At 44.0% G+C, this 18,787-nt stretch overlaps 1 protein-coding gene across 21 annotated transcripts in view; it reads right to left on the bottom strand.

Moving 5' to 3' along the window:
• LOC127987708 (zinc finger protein 271) overlaps positions 1–18,787 on the bottom strand; it is a 392,063-nt gene that overhangs the window by 217,443 nt on the left and 155,833 nt on the right. For 3 of the 21 annotated variants that reach the window (XR_008161349.1, XM_052590079.1, XM_052590087.1), the window contains exon 2: positions 3,181–3,458. The exons of 12 other annotated variants lie outside the window; for them this stretch is intronic. Coding sequence is in view for 4 of the 9 variants with exons in the window: in XM_052590079.1 (XP_052446039.1) it covers positions 3,181–3,229 (49 nt within the window). In the remaining 5 variants the exon portion in view is untranslated. Of the gene's footprint in view, positions 1–779; positions 1,893–3,180; positions 3,476–18,787 lie in introns of all 21 variants that reach the window. 6 more of the 21 variants (XR_008161342.1, XR_008161343.1, XR_008161341.1 and 3 more) reach the window with 5 other exon arrangements.

Below are 18,787 nucleotides of genomic sequence, written 5' to 3'. Positions count from 1 at the left end.
CTGCTCCTTCTAAATCAGATATAGATAACGTAGCACAGTAAAGATTACATTTGTATGAATGCATCAGTGAGAGCGATTGTGTGTGTGAATTATTTCTACATGGCTAGGGTGACCATATGAGCCATTTTCCCAGGACGCGTCCTTGCCAGGATTTCTATATTGCCTAAAACACCCAAAGTAGTTTGACCAATAACATGCAGGTATGGTACATAATCAACCAATCGTCCAGCATCGTGCCGTGCGAGAAGTTGAGATCTACAAAGAACGATCAAAGGAATGCAAATACACTTACATGTTAGGTGTTTGTTTGTTCATTCAACTTGAAGCGTCGCTGTGCACCGATCATTGTATGACACCAAAGTACCAAGAGAGTGATTTGAATGAATGAGGAGCCGTCTGCTCTGCTCTCTATAGCTCTTATGAATGTCATACAATGATCGATCTGCACAGCACAAACAGCCAAAATCTGGATATTTTAGACAATATAACAATCCTGGCAAGGACACGTCCTGGGAAAATGGCTTATATGGTCACCCTATACATGGCAATGTCTCTCTAGTAGTAGTGACGCTGTGGGCTTTAGTTATTAAGAAATATATGATTGAAATTTTCAGTTTCTAAGCTATTTTATTGAGAAACAACAGAACAGAGATGACAGTACATTTCCTCACTGAATGATTCTGTGCATGCGTGATGTACGAGCTACTGTCTGTAGTCTGTGTGTGTGTGTGTGTGTTACAGTGCAGCAGCGCATTAGATTAGAACAGTGATTAATTTACCTGTACAATAAGCTGTTTAAAATGTGCATTCTCCCGTTCAATTTCAAGCATCCTGTTGTGCCATCTATAGGACCAGCGACTAATCAACATCAAGCTTAAAGCATCATGGCAGAGCATTGATGTCGAGTAGTTGAATAGTCTTTGTATCCCCTACTACTGACTGTGAATGTTCTTTGTTATGCTTAAGTAGAGAAGATGAATAACGGAAACTCTTCCCACATACAGTGCAGTGATACGGTTTCTCTCCAGTGTGGATCCTCTCATGTGATTTCAGGGGTGCTGACTGACTGAATCTCTTGTCACAGTGTGAACACTTGTAAGGTTTCTCTCCAGTGTGGATCTTCTCATGTGTTTTCATATATCCTAACCGACTGAATCTCTTGTCACAGTGTGAACACTTGTAAGGTTTCTCTCCAGTGTGGATCCTCTCATGTGTAAGCAGAGATCCTGACTGATTGAATCTCTTGTCGCAGTGTGAACACTTGTAAGGTTTCTCTCCAGTGTGGATCCTCTCATGTGATTTCAGCTCTCCTAACCGAATGAATCTCTTGTCACAGTGTGAACACTTGTAAGGTTTCTCTCCAGTGTGGATCCACTGGTGATGTTTCAAACTTTCAGCTCTAATAAAAGTCTTCTCACACTCAAAGCACATATATTCTTTCACACCAGTATGTATCTTCTGATGAACTTTTAAATTTTGCAAAAGTGAAAACCTCTTTCCACATGAACATGAATGTGGTTTCTCCTTTGAATGAACTTTCAGGTGACTCTTCAGGTTTGTAGCCGTCAAAAATGTTTTTCCACATTGATCACATTCATAAAGTTTCTCTCCAGTGTGGATGTTCATGTGTATCTTAAGGTTTGATGATGCTGTAAAACTCTTCTCACAACGATCACATCTGTATGGTTTCTCTCCAGTGTGGATCCTCATGTGAATCTCAAGACTCTGTTTGTTTATCAAACTCTTTCCACACTGAGTGCAGGTGAAAGATTTCTCGTCTCTTCTCTTCTTTAAATCTTTCTGTTTGGTTGGAGGGCAACTCAAAGAGTTTTCTCCAGTTTTGACATGTTGCTTCTGCTCCTCTTCATTCTCCTCATTTTCTTCAATCAACTCTAAAATAAAAGTAAAAAATAAATAAACATTTTACTACAAAATTTAGATACAAATCCCGCGTTTCTATAGTAAGAACCCTTAAGTCCCTCGATATACTTCAAACGAAGTACGTTTTCATTCTTCTTTTCGGGGCAAAAAGAAGTTAGAAAAGTTTAAGGGACGGTATACTGTTAACGAACTATCCGACACCCCCGCACTGCTGGAGGCGGGGTGTAGATTAATGTAAACGTGTCACAACGCTCCCGTGTATCCCCTAAACAAAACAACAATGAAATGAAGAAGTTTAAGCAAATTAGGTGTGAGACGGGCACCAATGGTCAGATTATAGACAAAAGAATAATGATTAGCAGCAGTTCAGAGTCAAGTATCATGTTTGCAATACAAAAGAACCATTCCATAATCAGTCCTTCATGAGATGTGTGAATGTCTCGGGTCTAAAACTTTAGCATGACGTGGGAAAAAAAATATTGGAATCAGTTTTTTGCTTTATTTTATTAGCGTTCATTTATTTTATTAAACGGGACAAATTGTTTTGATAAAAACAAAGGTTTATTATCATATGTTCGTTTGGCATTTTTTTTACTGTATACCCTTTAAATTCGTTTATTGAAAGAAAAACAGCAGCAGTATGGTGCAACAATCATTTGAAACTTGTATTTGGTGCTTGCTACCTTATATCTTTACTCTTTCCATTCATTCTTTTCATGGCTTTGGAAAACTTGTCTCGGATGTTTCTCTGCTTCACTTTTTGCATAACTCCGGGTCGTCCACACCAAGCTTCATTGCTATTTCTTTCTAGGAATGAAATACTGTCTGTACATCTTTAAAGTCTGTCCGTGAGTGATTGTAAAGGTGTGGATATATTTGTGCAGCTCAAATTTTCGACAATCAGTGTATTCAGGAGATGTTGCTCTACTTGATGACCTCTGCAGAATGAGGAATGAACAGAGGAAAAAAGGACGTCAAAGAAGGTGGAGTTTCAGAACACCTCCACAGATTGCGTAACCGCCACGGACCAATAGAAACTCAAAGGTGTTTAGGAGTCAAAAGAACTCCCCTAGAAAATTCACTTTGGTGAGCCATTTCGAACTGACAAAATAAACTCAAAACGAACTTCGTTTTGGCCTGATTTTGTTCAAAATTACATCATATCAGTTCGTTTTTTGATTTAGTTTGAAGTATATCGGGATCTTCACTATTTGCTGCTTCAACTATATTATTGCACAGCTCCATATATCTTTCCTATCACAGTGTTTAAACACTGAAGAATCAAGATTAAACACCAACCTGTTTGTTCTTCAGTGTGTTTCATTCTGCAGGGTTCTGGATCTCTCATGTTCTCTCTGTTCTTCAATAAACTCTGTCTCTGCAGATTTCACTTCTTTCTGATGCTTTGATGCTCGTTGTCACTTGTAGACTCAAGGGAATATTTCAGCATTTATTGATGAACTGCAGTGGGAGGAGCTTCACTGATGGTGTGATTGTTGTGGGAGGATCTTCACTGAATGTGTGATAGTTGTGGGAGGAGCTTCCCTGAAGGTTTGATAGTTGTGGGAGGATCTTCACTGAAGGAGGAGAAGATCTGTTAAATTCCAATAAAAATCAGTTACAGCGTTTATGATTTTAAACTAATTTACTACTATTAAACTCTTTATATTCAGCTATCTATCCATCTTGTAAAGTAGATTTTTAGTAAATTAATCACAGTGTTTTATAATAATTCACAAACTGTATCACTTTTTATTTTCTAAGTATTTCATCCACGTATTTAAATTCCTACATTTATCTTTCTTTAATATACAGGCAAAGAAATATAAAACAAACTAAGGGAAAAAAGAATTAAAGTAAGTAAATTTTATTTATATAGCACATTAAACATAGCAAAGCTATCCAAAGTGCTGAACAATGTAAAATCAAATTAAAAGTAAGAGGAAACAGAAAAAACAAAAAACTAACAAAAAAACAAGACATACAATACAATAAAACAGCAATGAAGTGAAATTAAAATGCTAAGGAGAAAAGATATGTTTTCAACCTCGATTTAAAAATGGTAATGGAAGGTGCAAGGAGGCAGTCTAGAAGCAATTGGTTCCACAGACGGGGGGCCGTGACTGAAAAGGCTCTGTCACCCTTAGTTTTCATACGGGAACAAGGGACAGATAAAAGAGCCCTGTCAGCAGATCTTAAAAGTCTGGTAGATGACAAAGGGATGATAAGATCTTTAAGATAACATGGAGCTTGATTGTTAAGAGCTTTAAAAACAAAATCTTAAACTGAACCCTAAAATGGACTGGAAGCCAGTGAAGAGAAGCTAAAATTGGAGTGACATGGTCATATTTCTTTGCCCCAGTCAGCAGCCTTGCAGCTGCATTTTGTACCAACTGGAGGCGTGAAAGCGATGACTGAGGACAACCTGAGAACAGTGAATTACAGTTATCTAAACGAGAAGTGATAAAAGCATGAATAACATTCTCCAAATCCTGAAAAGACAAAAACAGTTTAAGTTTGGAGATGACCTGTAATTGGTAAAAGCTGTTCCTCACGACAGAATTAATTTGTTTGGACAAACATAATTCTGAATCTATGATAACGCCCAGGTTTCTAACCTGCGAGGAAATTGAGGTGAAGTGATTGCCCAGCTCCTTAATAATATCCTTTCTTATTTTTGGGGGACCAAAAACAATAATTTCTGTTGGAGAAAGTTATTTGATAACCAATTTTTTTATATCAGAGACACATTCCAGCAATGGTTGAATGGAATCACCAGCTTTTAGCGGGAGGTACAACTGTGTATCATCAGCATATAAATGAAAAGAGACATTGTGCTTCCTGATAATATCCCCCAAAGGGCGCCTATATAAGTTAAAAAGAAGCGGCCCCAGAATAGAGCCTTGAGGTACTCCACTAGTAATTGGGGCAGATGATGAGGAAAACTTGCCTAGCTCTACAGAAAAAGACCTATCTTTGAGATCTGAGCTAAACCATTGTAAGGCTGTGCCCCTGATACCAATCAGATGTTCTAAACGGCAAATAAGAACATTATGATCCACGGTATCAAAAGCAGCTGTAAGATCCAGTAGAATCAATACTGCATTTTTACCAGCATCAGCTGCCATCAAAATATCATTGAACACTTTAAGCAAAGCAGACTCCGTACTGTGATAAGTAGTGAACCCAGACTGAAAAGGTTCTAATAAATTAGCTGTATTTAAGAATGTGATCAGTTGTAACTGCACAACTTTTTCCAAAAGCTTTGACAAAAATTATAACTTTGAGACAGGCCGAAAATTGTTAAAGCAACTTTCATCCAAACCTTGTTTCTTTAGCAAAGGCTGAACAACCGCATGCTTAAAGCAGTTCGGAACCACACCAGTGTCCAAAGAGGAGTTAATCAACACTTGGACACTGGGGCCAATTACTGGAAAAGCTGCTTTTATGATTACAGAAGAAACAATGTCCAGTGAGGAATTAGTAGACTTCATTTTGTTAACGAGATCGGAAAGTTCTATTAAAGAGACATGTTGAAAATGGCAAAATAAAAATGAACTACCAGGCGAGTTCAAAGACAGGTCTGAAAGCGGTGAAGTAAAAGATAAGCGAATGGCACTCACTTTGTCAACAAAAAATGCCAAGAATTTCTCACAGAGCCCTGCTGATGGCTCCCTAGAGAACTGGGATTTCGGATTAATAAATTAATTTATTGTGGAAATTAAACCCTAGGTCTATGACAGTGTGCGCTAATCAGGTCTGAAAAATATTTCGATCTTGCTAATTTAGCAGCAGTGTTTGGAATAACGGCGTTTAAAACAATGGCGTTAGGTAACGATGTTATTTTTTCAGTAACGGGGTAATCTAACTAATTACTTTTCCCGTCATTACAACGCCGTTAACATTACTGAACGTTAAATGCGGTGCGTTATGTATGCATTGATTTAAAAAACTATGCAATCTGAACGCACCCCTGGCTAACACAGCGAGTGAGCAGGTGGGTTAATAACGAGATAAGCGATTTTGATTGGCTAAGGCAGAGTCATGTGTTTCATGGTAGCCAATCAGAGCCAGTGTTTTTATACACATGCCGGCACACGCGGCAGCGCCAGCGGCGCCAAACACACACGCAACAGCTACACAGAGATTCACAGCAGCAGCAGAAATGGCGAGTTAGGAGCAATCCGATGAAAAGTTGGCAATTTCAAGGTGGAGATATAAGCACTACTTCAAATTCATTGTGGTCAAAGGCAAGAACGTGCATGTAATGTGTACATGTAATGTGTGACACGCATCTACAAAAGCTATAGTGGCCAAAAACACTTTTCTTACAAAGATAATACTTGAAGTGCAGGATAAAACTCTTGCTGTCTGTTGACGTGCAGTAAATATCGAACGTTATGTACGAACACCTGTCTGTTCTACTCAAATCAACTGACTTGTCAAAACTGAAAAAAATAAAAAAATATCTCTGACATATAGCAACTTTTTTTCTTTTTACAGTAACGCAAATAATAGTTACTTCCCCTGGTAACGCGTTACTTTTATTATAGAGTAATTCAGTTACTAACTCAGTTACTTTTTGGAACAAGTAGTGAGTAACTATAACTAATTACTTTTTTAAAGTAACGTTCCCAACAGTTATTAGCAGCGCTCTGAAACTTAACCAGACAATCTTTAAAAATCTCAAGAGACACAGTAAGATGATAATGCTTCCATCTCCTCCCTGCTTTACGACACGCCTGTCTAAGAGAGCGAGCGTTGTCATCCAACCAATAATAATTCAAGATTCAAGATTCAAGATTTTTATTCGTCACATACAAAATTATATATAGCATATATAACCAGCAGTGAAATGTGAGTCAGGTCCGCTCCATGGACAGTGCAATTATAAAAGAAAACAACAAAGATGAAAATATACATAAATAAAGCTATGTAAGAATGAAATAAAAGTAAACAATAAAAATATAAGAATAAAATATAAAAAAAATGTATATTGTAGAATTAAATATAGAACGCAAAATAATGTGCATGAATGTAGACTGTAGTCTTAAATATTAAGATGTACAGGGATGTACAATGTGCATATATGCATTTTACTGTAGTCTTAAATATTAAGATACCCAGGAATGTACAAGAAGCAATTGTGCAAAACAGGGTGACACTGTCAGTGTGTCTATGTGAGGTAGTGAATATAGTAAAAAGATAAAGTGAACATTAAGTGGAGACATGATGTTAAGAGGCTGGTTTAGAGTTTAAGAGCCTGATGCCCTGGGGGAAGAAACTCCTCCTGATTCTCTCAGTTTTTGCCATCAGGCTACGGAAGCGCTTACCAGATGGCAGCAAAGTGAAAATATGATTACTGGGGTGGATGGAGTCTTTGATGATTTTTGCAGCTCTACTTCTGCAGCGTTTGAGGTAGATGTCCTGCAGAGAGGGGAGAGCATACCCTGAAATGCGCTCAGCTAAGCGCACAACTCTCTGCAGGGCTTTGCAGTCTTGACTGGAGCTGTTCCCATACCACACTGAGATGCACTGAGTCAATACACTTTCTATAGCCCCAGAATAGAAAGTTTTCAGGATTGCTGGTGAGACCCTGAATTTCCTCAGCTGTCGCAGATGGTACAGTCTTTGCCTGGCTTTCTTAACCTGTGCTTGACTGCGAGTAGTCCAAGTCAGGTCCTCTGAGATGTTTACACCAAGGTACTTGAAGCTGCTCACCCTCTCCACAGGGGTCCCGGTGATCATAAGAGGAATATAGGGCTGCTGCTGTCTCTTCCTAAAGTCCACAATCAGTTCTTTAGTTTTGCTCACATTCAGAGAGAGACAGTTGTCCTAGCACCATGATGTCAATTTCTCTACCTCATCCAAGTATGCGGTCTCATTATTGTTGTGAATGAGGCCCAGAACCACAGTATCATCAGCAAATTTGATAATGGATGTGGAGCTGTGTGAAGACACGCAGTCATGTGTGTAGAGAGAGTAGAGCAGAGGACTCAGGACACAGCCCTGTGGGGCTCCTACGTTCAGGGTGATGGAGCTGGAGGTGTACTGGCCTAGTTTCACCACTTGAGGTCTGCCGTTGAGGAAATCAAGGATCCAGTCGCAGAGTGAAGAATTCAGTCCGAGGTCTATGAGTTTGGAAGCTAGCTTTGTGGGGACTATAGTATTAAAAGCTGAGCTATAGTCAATAAATAGCAGCCTTACATAGTTCCTGTTATTGCTGTCGATGTTGTAACGGCGCTAATGGAGGACAGGAGACAAATGCAAGTACGAGTAAGTTTATTAGAAGTATGATGAGGATGAAAGGTCGGAGAGTAACGCAGGAACCACGGTGGCAGCACAGACTGGTGGGTTGAGACGTGGGGTGCGTTGAACGACGATGACAGCGGTGATAATCCAAGAGTGGTGAGTGTATTCCAAGCGTGACTACAGGATCCGAACAGAACTGCGACAAGGCAAGGCAGGAACAACACGAACACGACATCAAACACCAGGATCTACAAACAACGATCAGACAAACAGGAAACGAAAGACAGGAACCGTGACAGTACCCCTCCTCCTAAGAACGCCTCCTGGCGTCCCCAGAATCTCTTACCTGTCGATTGTAATCATCGATAAGGGAATGATCCAGGATGTCCCTAGCAGGTACCCAACTTCTCTCCTCCGGACCGTAACCCTCCCAGTCCACCAAGTACTGAAATCCGCGTCCCCTCCTTCTAGAGTCCAGAATACGATTAACCAAATAAGTGGTCTCCCCATCTACGAGACGCGGCGGGGGAGGGACCGGGGTAGGCGGATTAATGGGAGGATAAAATACAGGCTTTATTTTGGATACATGAAAGGCGGGGTGAATTCTCCTGTACGTCGGAGGGAGTTTGAGGCGGACTGTCACCGGACTAATGATCTTGGTGACAGTAAACGGGCCGATAAATTTGGGAGCCAGTTTATTAGAAACGGAACGGAGAGGAATGTTCTTAGTAGAAAGCCACACCTTTTGACCCACGACGTATACGGGAGGCCTAGACCGGTGGCGATCGGCTTTGGCCTTGGTGCGCGCCCCCACTTGGAGTAGAGTCTCGCGGGCTCTGGTCCAAGTGCGGTGGCACCTCTGGATGAAGGCGTGAACGGAGGGGACCGCAACCTCGGATTCCATACTGGGAAAAATTGGTGGCTGGTACCCTACACTACACTCAAAAGGAGATAGGCCCGTAGCCGATACTGGTAAGGTATTGTGGGCGTACTCCACCATAGACAATTGTTGGCTCCAGGAGGAAGGATTCTTGGAGACCAAACATCGCAACACCCTTTCCAAATCTTGGTTGGCTCTCTCGGTCTGGCCATTGCTCTGGGGGTGAAACCCTGAGGACAGACTTACAGTCGCTCCTAGTAATTTACAGAATTCTCGCCAAAATTTAGACACAAATTGGGGTCCTCTGTCAGAAACCACGTCTATCGGGAGGCCATGTAAACGAAAGACGTGGTCTATGACGGTCAACGCTGTCTCCTTGGCTGAGGGCAACTTGGCCAAAGGAATAAAATGGGCGGCCTTCGAGAACCGGTCCACCACGGTTAAAACAACCGTGTTGCCCTGGGAGGGCGGGAGGGCGGTAATAAAATCTAGTGCGATATGGGACCAGGGTCTTGAAGGTACCGGCAGCGGTTGGAGTAACCCATCCGGAGACCGATTGGAAGCCTTACCAGTGGCACATACCGAGCAAGCCAAAACAAAATTGTGAATGTCGCGAGCCATAAGTGGCCACCAGAATCATTGCTTGACTAAAAATCTAGTACGGTTAACCCCTGGATGGCAAGCCACATTAGAGCAATGTCCCCACTGGATAACGTTGGACCTTAATCCCTCCGGCACAAATAAGCGGTTCGGTGGGCACCCGGGCGGAGGCGTTACCCCTTCTAAGGCCGTTCTGACCTTCGATTCGATCTCCCATGTGAGAGTGGAGACCACTAATGTCTCAGGAAAAATACACTCGGGAGTGGACGGGCATTCGGAATGGTCAAAAATACGAGACAAGGAATCGGGTTTGATATTTTTGGAACCCGGGCGGTACGAAATAGTAAAATCAAAACTTCCGAAAAAAAGTGCCCATCGAGCCTGCCTGGAGTTCAACCTTTTGGCGGTGCTAATGTACTCTAAGTTCTTGTGGTCAGTCCATACTATAAAAGGAACCCCCGATCCTTCTAACCAGTGTCGCCATTCCTCCAATGCCATCTTGACTGCCAACAATTCTCTGTTACCAATATCGTAATTACTCTCAGCAGGAGATAGACGATAAGAAAAATACGCGCAAGGGTGGACCTTGTCGTCTGAGGGAGAACGTTGGGATAACACCGCTCCTACCCCCACCTCTGACGCATCGACCTCCACCACGAACTGCCGTGTGGCGTCAGGGGTAATGAGAATTGGAGCTGAAATGAAACGGCTCTTCAGTTTCGCAAACGCAGCTTCCGCTGTGTTTGACCACCTGAAAGCAGTCCTGGCGGAGGTCAAGACGGTCAGAGGCACGGCTAGTTGGCTGAAATTGCGAATGAAACGCCGGTAGAAGTTAGCGAACCCCAGAAACCTCTGTAGGGCCTTACGGGAATCTGGACTTGGCCATTCTACCACAGCCCTAACCTTCTCGGGATCCATGCGTATTCCCTCAGTCGACACGATAAACCCCAAAAATGGAATAGACTGTGCATGAAACTTGCATTTCTCCGCCTTGACAAAAAGCCTATTCTCTAGCAACCTCTGAAGCACTCGTCGGACGTGCTGCACATGTTCCTGGAGAGAAGAAGAAAAAATCAATATGTCGTCCAGGTAGACATAAATGAACTGATCAATCATATCTCGCAGCACGTCGTTGACGAGTGCCTGGAAGACCCCTGGGGAGTTGGAGAGCCCGAAGGGCATGACCAAATATTCAAAGTGCCCTCTGGGGGTGTTAAACGCGGTCTTCCATTCATCCCCCTCCCTGATCCGAACCAAATGATACGCATTGCGTAAGTCCAGTTTTGTGAAAATAGACGCTCCCTGCAACCTCTCGAAGGCTGAAGACATCAACGGCAAAGGATAAGTATTCTTTACCGTGATGTTGTTCAGCTCTCGGTAATCAATACAAGGTCGCAGTGATCCGTCCTTCTTTCCCACAAAAAAGAACCCCGCCCCCGCAGGAGAAGAGGAAGGGCGGATGAATTTGGAAGCTAGAGAATCAGAAATATATTTCTCCATAGCCTCCCTCTCTGGCACAGAAAGTGAATAAAGTTTGCCTTTAGGCGGAGACTTACCTGACAATAACTCTATGGCACAGTCGTAAGGACGATGCGGAGGAAGAGAAGCAGCTTGAGACTTACTGAACACTTCCTTCAGGTGGAGGTACTCAGCGGGCACGTTAGATAAATCCACCGCCTCCTCCTGTAACACAGACACAGACGGACAAGCAGACACTAAACAAGACTCATGACACCTACGAGACCAAGAAAAGATGGAATTAGAGGACCAGTCTACTTTGGGGTTATGGAGAAGGAGCCAAGGGTGTCCGAGGACAATTGGTGCCAGGGGAGTGTCAAGGATGTGAAATGAGATAGTTTCGGAGTGGTTGCCAGAGGTGATGAGTGTGATCTCCTCAGTGCAGTGAGAAATAGTGGGGAGTTGCTGTCCAGTGAGGGCATGGACCGTGATGTGGTGCGGCAGGGCTTTGAGGGGAATGTGGAGCTTGTGTGCAAGGTGACGATCCATAAAGTTACCTTCTGCCCCAGAGTCCAGTAGTGCCTGACAGTGGTGTGTCTGTGCTGACCCCCGCAGTACATGCAAAGACCCAGGGATCTCCGCCTCTCCTTCTCCTCCCGGGAAAGCCGAGCTCGCCCTACCTGCATGGGCTCGTGATCGTAGGTGGGGCTGACCACGTCTCCGCCACTGAATCGCCCGTCCGCCGGGCCCCTGGATGGGGTGTTGAACAGCCCCCTCCTCTCCATCCGAGTAAGGCGGGCATCCACCCGTAACGCTAGATCAATGAGTCCATTAAGAGAGGGGGGCAGATCCAGGGCGTAGATCTCCCTCTGGACGCGGTCAGCCAGCCCATGCAGGAACATGTCCCACTGCGCCTCTTCTTTCCAATGGCACTCCGCCGCCAGGGTTCTGAATTCGATAGAGAAGTCTGAGACGGACCTCTCCCTCTGGCGTAACTCCGCCAGCCTCCTGGCCGCCTCCCGTCCTGCGACGGCCCGATCGAAGACCCGCCTCATCTCCTCGGAGAGCGCCAGGAACGAGTCGCAGCATGGGTCCTGGTTCTCCCACACCGCCGTCCCCCATAGTGCCGCCCTCCCAGAGAGTAAGGTGAGCACAAAGGCCACTTTCGCCCTCTCGTTGGCGAATGTCCTGGGTTGCAGGGCAAAATGCATATCACAGCGGGTTAGAAATGCTCTACAAAAGCTGGGCTCACCCGAGTATGCTTCCGGGATAGGAAGACGCGGTTCCGGCTGGGAGGTGGTCACTGGTGGTACCGGGAGAGCGGGCGGTGTGGGTGGCGCAGTGGGCGCTCGAAGAAGATGGAACTGCTGGGTGAGCTCGGACACCTGCGTTACCAAGGCTTGGACCGCGCGACCAGTGTCGTTAAGAGTCCTCTCCTGGGAGTCCATCCTCCGAACACTGGCGCTGAGAAATTCCTCCAGAGATGAAGCTTGAGTACTCGCTGCCTCCATGATGGTCTGATCGTTCTGTAACGGCGCTAATGGAGGACAGGAGACAAATGCAAGTACGAGTAAGTTTATTAGAAGTATGATGATGATGAAAGGTCGGAGAGTAACGCAGGAACCACGGTGGCAGCACAGACTGGTGGGTTGAGACGTGGGGTGCGTTGAACGACGATGACAGCGGTGATAATCCAAGAGTGGTGAGTGTATTCCAAGCGTGACTACAGGATCCGAACAGAACTGCGACAAGGCAAGGCAGGAACAACACGAACACGACATCAAACACCAGGATCTACAAACAACGATCAGACAAACAGGAAACGAAAGACAGGGTGTTAAATAGTCTGTGGGAACTAGCCGCACCTGCTGCTGATCAGCGATCAGCGACCACACCCACATGAAACAATCAACATGACGTAACCTGACTACAGCTGGAGACGGTGCATTCACGAACCGTGACAGATGTGTGTGAGAGAAGAGTGCAGGATGTGAGAGATGGCATCATCAGTGGATCTGTTTGGGCGATAAGCAAACTGAAGAGGGTCCAAAGTATCCGGGATGGAGGAGCAGATGACGTTTTTAACCAGTCCCTCAAAGACCTTCATGACTATTGATGTGAGGGCAACTGGACGATAGTCATTCAGACAAGAGGGTTTATTGTTTTTAGGCACAGGGATGATGACCGATTTTTTGAACGAGGTGGGAACCACCGATGTAGCAAGAGACTCGTTAAAAATGGATGTAAACAAACTAGCGAGCTGATCAGCGCAGGACCGCAGAACACGGCCAAAAATCCCATCAGGTCCAGCTGCTTTCCTTACATTCACTCGCTTTAGTGCCCTCCTAACCTCGTCCTCCGACACGGTGATCGCATGATGATTGCTGCTTCCTGACGCGCTGATCGGCAGACCCACACTGCTTCGATTGCTTTCAAAGCGGCCGTAGAAAGTGTTTAGCTCGTCAGCCAGCGACGGATCTGCTCTCACCTCTGCAGAGGATTTATTTCCAAAATCACAGATGGTCCTTAGTCCTTGCCACATGCGTCGGGAGTCATTTAGCTGGAAATGTGACTCTATGCGTTCCCTGTATCTGTGTTTGGCGGCTCTTACTGCGCGCCGGAGAGCATAGCACGATGCTTTGTACTCGCTCATGTTTCCCGATAGAAGACCGGCGTTGTAAGCAGCAGTGCGTTTGTTTACTGCTGCACGGATTGATCTGTCCACCCATGGTTTCTGATTAGAGAATGTCCTTATAGTTATTGTATCTGTAGCTTGTTCGGCTAGCGTGTTTACAAAGCTTAACGCTACATCCGTGAACTCGCTGACGTCAGATTAACTTGCGCGAAACATTTCCCAGTCTACGTCATGAGCGTCAAGAGCCGCCTGTAACGTTGCTTCTGATTGGTCGGACCATCGCGTCACCACCCTCTGCATTCTTAAACAGAGTGTAGCAATGATCCAGTGTATTCTGTCCTCTGACTGGACAGGATACATGTTGATAAAAATTAGGCATGACTTGCCTGAGTTTGGCTTTGTTAAAGTCCCCGGCAATGATAATAGCAGCGTCAGGATGTTTGTTGATGTTGCCGCTGAGCGCATCGTGAAGCTCAGACAAAGCCAAGCCAGTGTCTGCTTGTGGAGGGATGTAAACAGCAGTTATGATGATCGATGAAAACTCCCGAAGCAGATAGAATGGGCGGCAAAAAATTGATAAATGTTCCAGATGAGGCTAGCAGGAGCGCGACAGAGTGGAGATATTCCTGGGGTCACACCATTTCTTGTTAATCATGAAACAAACTCCTCCGCCTTTGGATTTGCCGGCCTCGGCTGTCCTGTCCATCCGTAAAACAGAGAAGTTTTCAGACGGCGTTACAGCAGCGTCCGGGACCAAGGGCGTGAGCCACGTTTCAGACAAACAAAGGATGTTACAGTCCCTAATGTCCCGTTGGAAACTTATCCTGGCTCTAAGATCGTCCATCTTATTCTCCAGAGACTGGACATTGGCGAGCAAAATGCTCGGTAAAGGAGGGCTGTGTGCTCTTTTCCTCAGTCTGTTGCAAATCCCAGCACGTTTCCCGCGGTGTTTCTTGTTCCGTCGCCTCGGGTGGTTATTCAGGTGGCCATTGTTCATCTCGGCGTTCCGGAGAATCTCAGATGGCCACGATGGGTTGGAGGATAAAGTGTCCTGAAACAGGTCAGTGAAGCGGTGTCCAATGTCCAAAAGTGTTTCCTTTTCGTATATGATCAGTGCAGAGGTAATGTGTGTAAAAAGAGAAAGCAAAAGTAGGTAAAAAAGTAAATAAAAACATAATCTAAGCGGAGCGACCTGGATGGCGACCGGACTCGGCGGCGCCATCTTGAGAAGATTTTATCTTAGGTTGTTTAGCTTTAAAAGGAGCAATAGAATCTAAGATATTAGAACAAACTGTGTAAAAGAGAGAAATCAAAACATCAGGCCCATAGGATGCCTTTTCAGCATGTAAGATAGATTTTTCAACAGCATTAGCTAGATAGTTATCATTAAACTGAGAAACAGTCAGTGAATTAATAAAACAATAATAAAAATCAGCAGGATTATTCACAGTAGCAGAGATAACAGCAGGAACCTTAAAAAGAATGGGTTTGTGATCAGAAAATGAAGCATCATCAATGACAACATCAACTACAGAGGAACCATGTGACATTATAAGGTCAAGTGTGTGACCAAGAATATGAGTTGCTTGATTTATATGTTGAGAAAAACCGAACGAGTCTAAGATATTACAAAACTCTGCAACCAAAGGACGCCCTGGGCAGCAAAGATGTATATTAAAATCACCCAGAAACAACATTCGATCATACAACGGGGAAACAGAAGTTAAAAATTCAGAAAACTCACTGGTAAAATTACTTCCAACATTAGGTGGCCTATAGATGAGAGCACAGAACAGCAGAGATGAATAAGACTGTAATACCACACACTGTACTTAAAATGATAAAAAAGTTTGAACAGAAACTGATTGAATATTAAGTGACTGTTTAAAAACCATTGCAACCCCACCACCTCTACCAGCAGATCTTGGGGTACTAATAAAACAGCAGTTCGGTGGGCAAAGTTCTTCAAAAGGTGACAACTCACCAGTGTTTGGAATAACAGCATTTAAAAGAACGGCGTTAGGTAACGACGTTATTTTTTCAGTAACGGGGTAATATAACTAATTACTTTTCCCGTCGTTACAACGCGGTTAACGTTACTGAACGTTAAATGCGGTGCGTTACTATGCATTGATTTAATAAACTATGCAATCCGAACGCACCCCTGGCTCAGCGAGTGAGCAGGTGGGTTAATAACGAGATAAGCGAATATGATTGGCTAAGGCAGAGTCATGTGTTTCATGGTAGACAATCAGAGCCAGTGTTTTTACACACATGCCGGCGGCGTCAAACACACACACTCAACAGCTACACAGAGATTCGCAGCAGCAGAAATGGCGAGTCACGAGCAATCTGATGAAAAATTGGTATTTTCAAGGTGGAGATATAAGCACTACTTCAAATTCATTGTGGTCAAAGGCAAGAACGTGCATGTAATGTGTACATGTAATGTGTGACACACATCTACAAAGCTAGTGGCCAAAAACACTTTTCTTACAAAGATAATACTTGAAGTGCAGGATAAAACTCTTGCTGTCTGTTGACGTGCAATAAATATCGAAAGTTATGTACGACCACCTGTCTGTTCTACTCATTTAAACTGACTTGTGAAAACTGCAAAAAATTCTCTAACATATAGTGTCTTTTTTTTTTTACAGTAACGCAAATAGTTACTTTCCCTGGTAACGAGTTACTTTTATTATAGAGTAATTCAGTTACTAACTCAGTTACTTTTTGGAACAAGTTGTGAGTAACTATAACTAATTACTTTTTTAAAGTAACGTTCCCAACAGTGCAACTCACCAGCACTGACCCAAGTCTCAGTCAAGCACAAAATGTCCAGATCCCAACGGATAAAAAAAGTCACGTAAAATGAAAGTTTTATTGCAAACAGATCTAGCGTTCACTAAGGCCATATTCAAAGGAGGCTGTGTTGACAAGTTCAGATCCAGATGTTGAACCAAGTTCAGTTGGCAAAGATTTCAACATAGACAACCACTACATAATCAACCAATCGTCCAGCATCGTGCCATGTGAGAAGGTGAGATCTACAAAGAACGATCAAAGGAATGCAAATACACGTACATGTATACTGTTAACAAACTATCTGACACCCCCGCACTGCTGGAGGTGGGGTGTAGATTCATGTAAACGTGTCATGACGCTCCCGTGTATCCCCTAAACAAAACAACAATGAAATGAAGAAGTTTAGGCAAACTAGGTGTGAGACGGGCACCAATGGTCAGATTATAGACAAAAGAATAATGATTAGCAGCAGTTCAGAGTCAAGTATCATGTTTGCAATACAAAAGAACCATTCCATAATCAGTCCTTTATGAGATGTGTGAATGTCTCACAGTCTAAAACTTTAGCATGATGTGGGAAAAAAAATATTGGAATCAGTTTGTTGCTTTATTTTATTAGCGTTCATTTACATTATTAAACTGGATAAATTGTTTTGATAAAAACAAAGGTTTATTATCGTATGTTCGTTTGGCATTTTATTTACTGTATACCCTTTAAATTAGTTTATTGAAAGAACAACAGCAGCAGTATGGTGTAACATTTATTTGAAACTTGTATTTGGTGCTTGCTACCTTATATCTTTACTCTTTCCTTTCATTCTTTTGATGGCTTTGGAAAACTTGTCTCGGATGTTTCTCTGCTTCACTTTTTGCATAACTCCGGGTCGTCCACACCAAGCTTCATTGCTATTTCTTTCTAGGAATTAATTATGTTGTTTGTTGTTGGCGTCACTTCCTGTTTGCCGTCATTTCCTGTTTGTTGTTGGCGCCCGTACTGCGTTGAGCTCCGTCACTATATTCTTTTTATCTACTATTTTTATCTTAAAAATCAATTTTAAACACCATTTCCGTTTATATAACTTGTGAAGCTCCTGCAACCCATCCTGAACACCTCTCCAATCAAGCACTCTCACCATTATCACCTCCTGCATCCCCCCTCTCCCCCACACCTGCAATTCAGATCAGCGAGGATGCGGTGCGCCAGGTCTTCCGGAAGCAGAAAAGGAAAAAAGCACCAGGCCCAGATTGTGTTACACCAGCCTGTCTGAAATCCTGTGCTGACCAGCTGGCCCCCATCTTCACACAGATCTTCAACAGATTGCTGGAGCTGTGCGAAGTCCCTTCATGCTTCAAACGTTCCACCATCATCCCCATCCCTAAGAAACCCAAAATTTCAGGACTAAATGACTACAGGCCTGTGTCTCTAACGTCTGTAGTCATGAAGTCATTTGAGAAACTGGTGCTGGCCCAACTGAAGGACATCACTGGACCCTTGCTGGATCCTCTTCAGTTTGCCTACAGAGCAAACAGGTCTGTGGACGATGCAGTAAACATTGGACTGCATTATGTTCTGCAACACCTAGACAGACCGGGGACTTATGTGAGGATCCTGTTTGTGGACTTCAGCTCGGCCTTCAACACGATCATTCCAAACCTCCTCCTGCCCAAACTAAATCAGCTCTCCGTGCCCACCTCCATCTGTCAGTGGATCAACAGCTTCCTGACAGACAGGCAGCAGCTACTGAGGCTGGGAAAATACACATCCAGCACCCGTACAATCAGCACCGGAGCTCCCCAGGGCTGCGTTCTCTCCCCACTGCTCTTCTCCCTGTACACCAACGATTGCACATCTAAGGACCCCTCTGTCAAGCTCCTGAAGTTTGCAGACGACACCACACTCATCGGCCTCATTCAGGACAGTGACGAGTCTGCTTACAGACAGGAGGTAAAAGAGCTGGCTGTCTGGTGCAGTCTCAACAACCTGGAGCTGAACACGCTCAAAACAGTGGAGATGATCGTGGACTTCAGGAGAAACCCCCCTGCACTCCCCCCACTCACCATCATGAACAGCACTGTGACTGCAGTGGATTCATTCAGGTTCCTGGGAACCACTATCTCTCAGGACCTGAAGTGGGACATTCACATTGACTCCAATGTAAAAAAAGGCCCAGCAGAGGTTGTGCTTCCTTCGCCAGCTGAGGAAGTTTAACCTGCCACAGGAGCTGCTGAAACAGTTCTACTCCACCATCATTGAATCCATCCTCTGCACTTCAGTAA

The sequence above is a fragment of the Carassius gibelio genome, chromosome B22 (assembly GCF_023724105.1).
Source record: "Carassius gibelio isolate Cgi1373 ecotype wild population from Czech Republic chromosome B22, carGib1.2-hapl.c, whole genome shotgun sequence".
Lineage (NCBI taxonomy): Eukaryota > Metazoa > Chordata > Actinopteri > Cypriniformes > Cyprinidae > Carassius > Carassius gibelio.
This window is presented reverse-complemented; position numbering and strand designations above follow the sequence as displayed.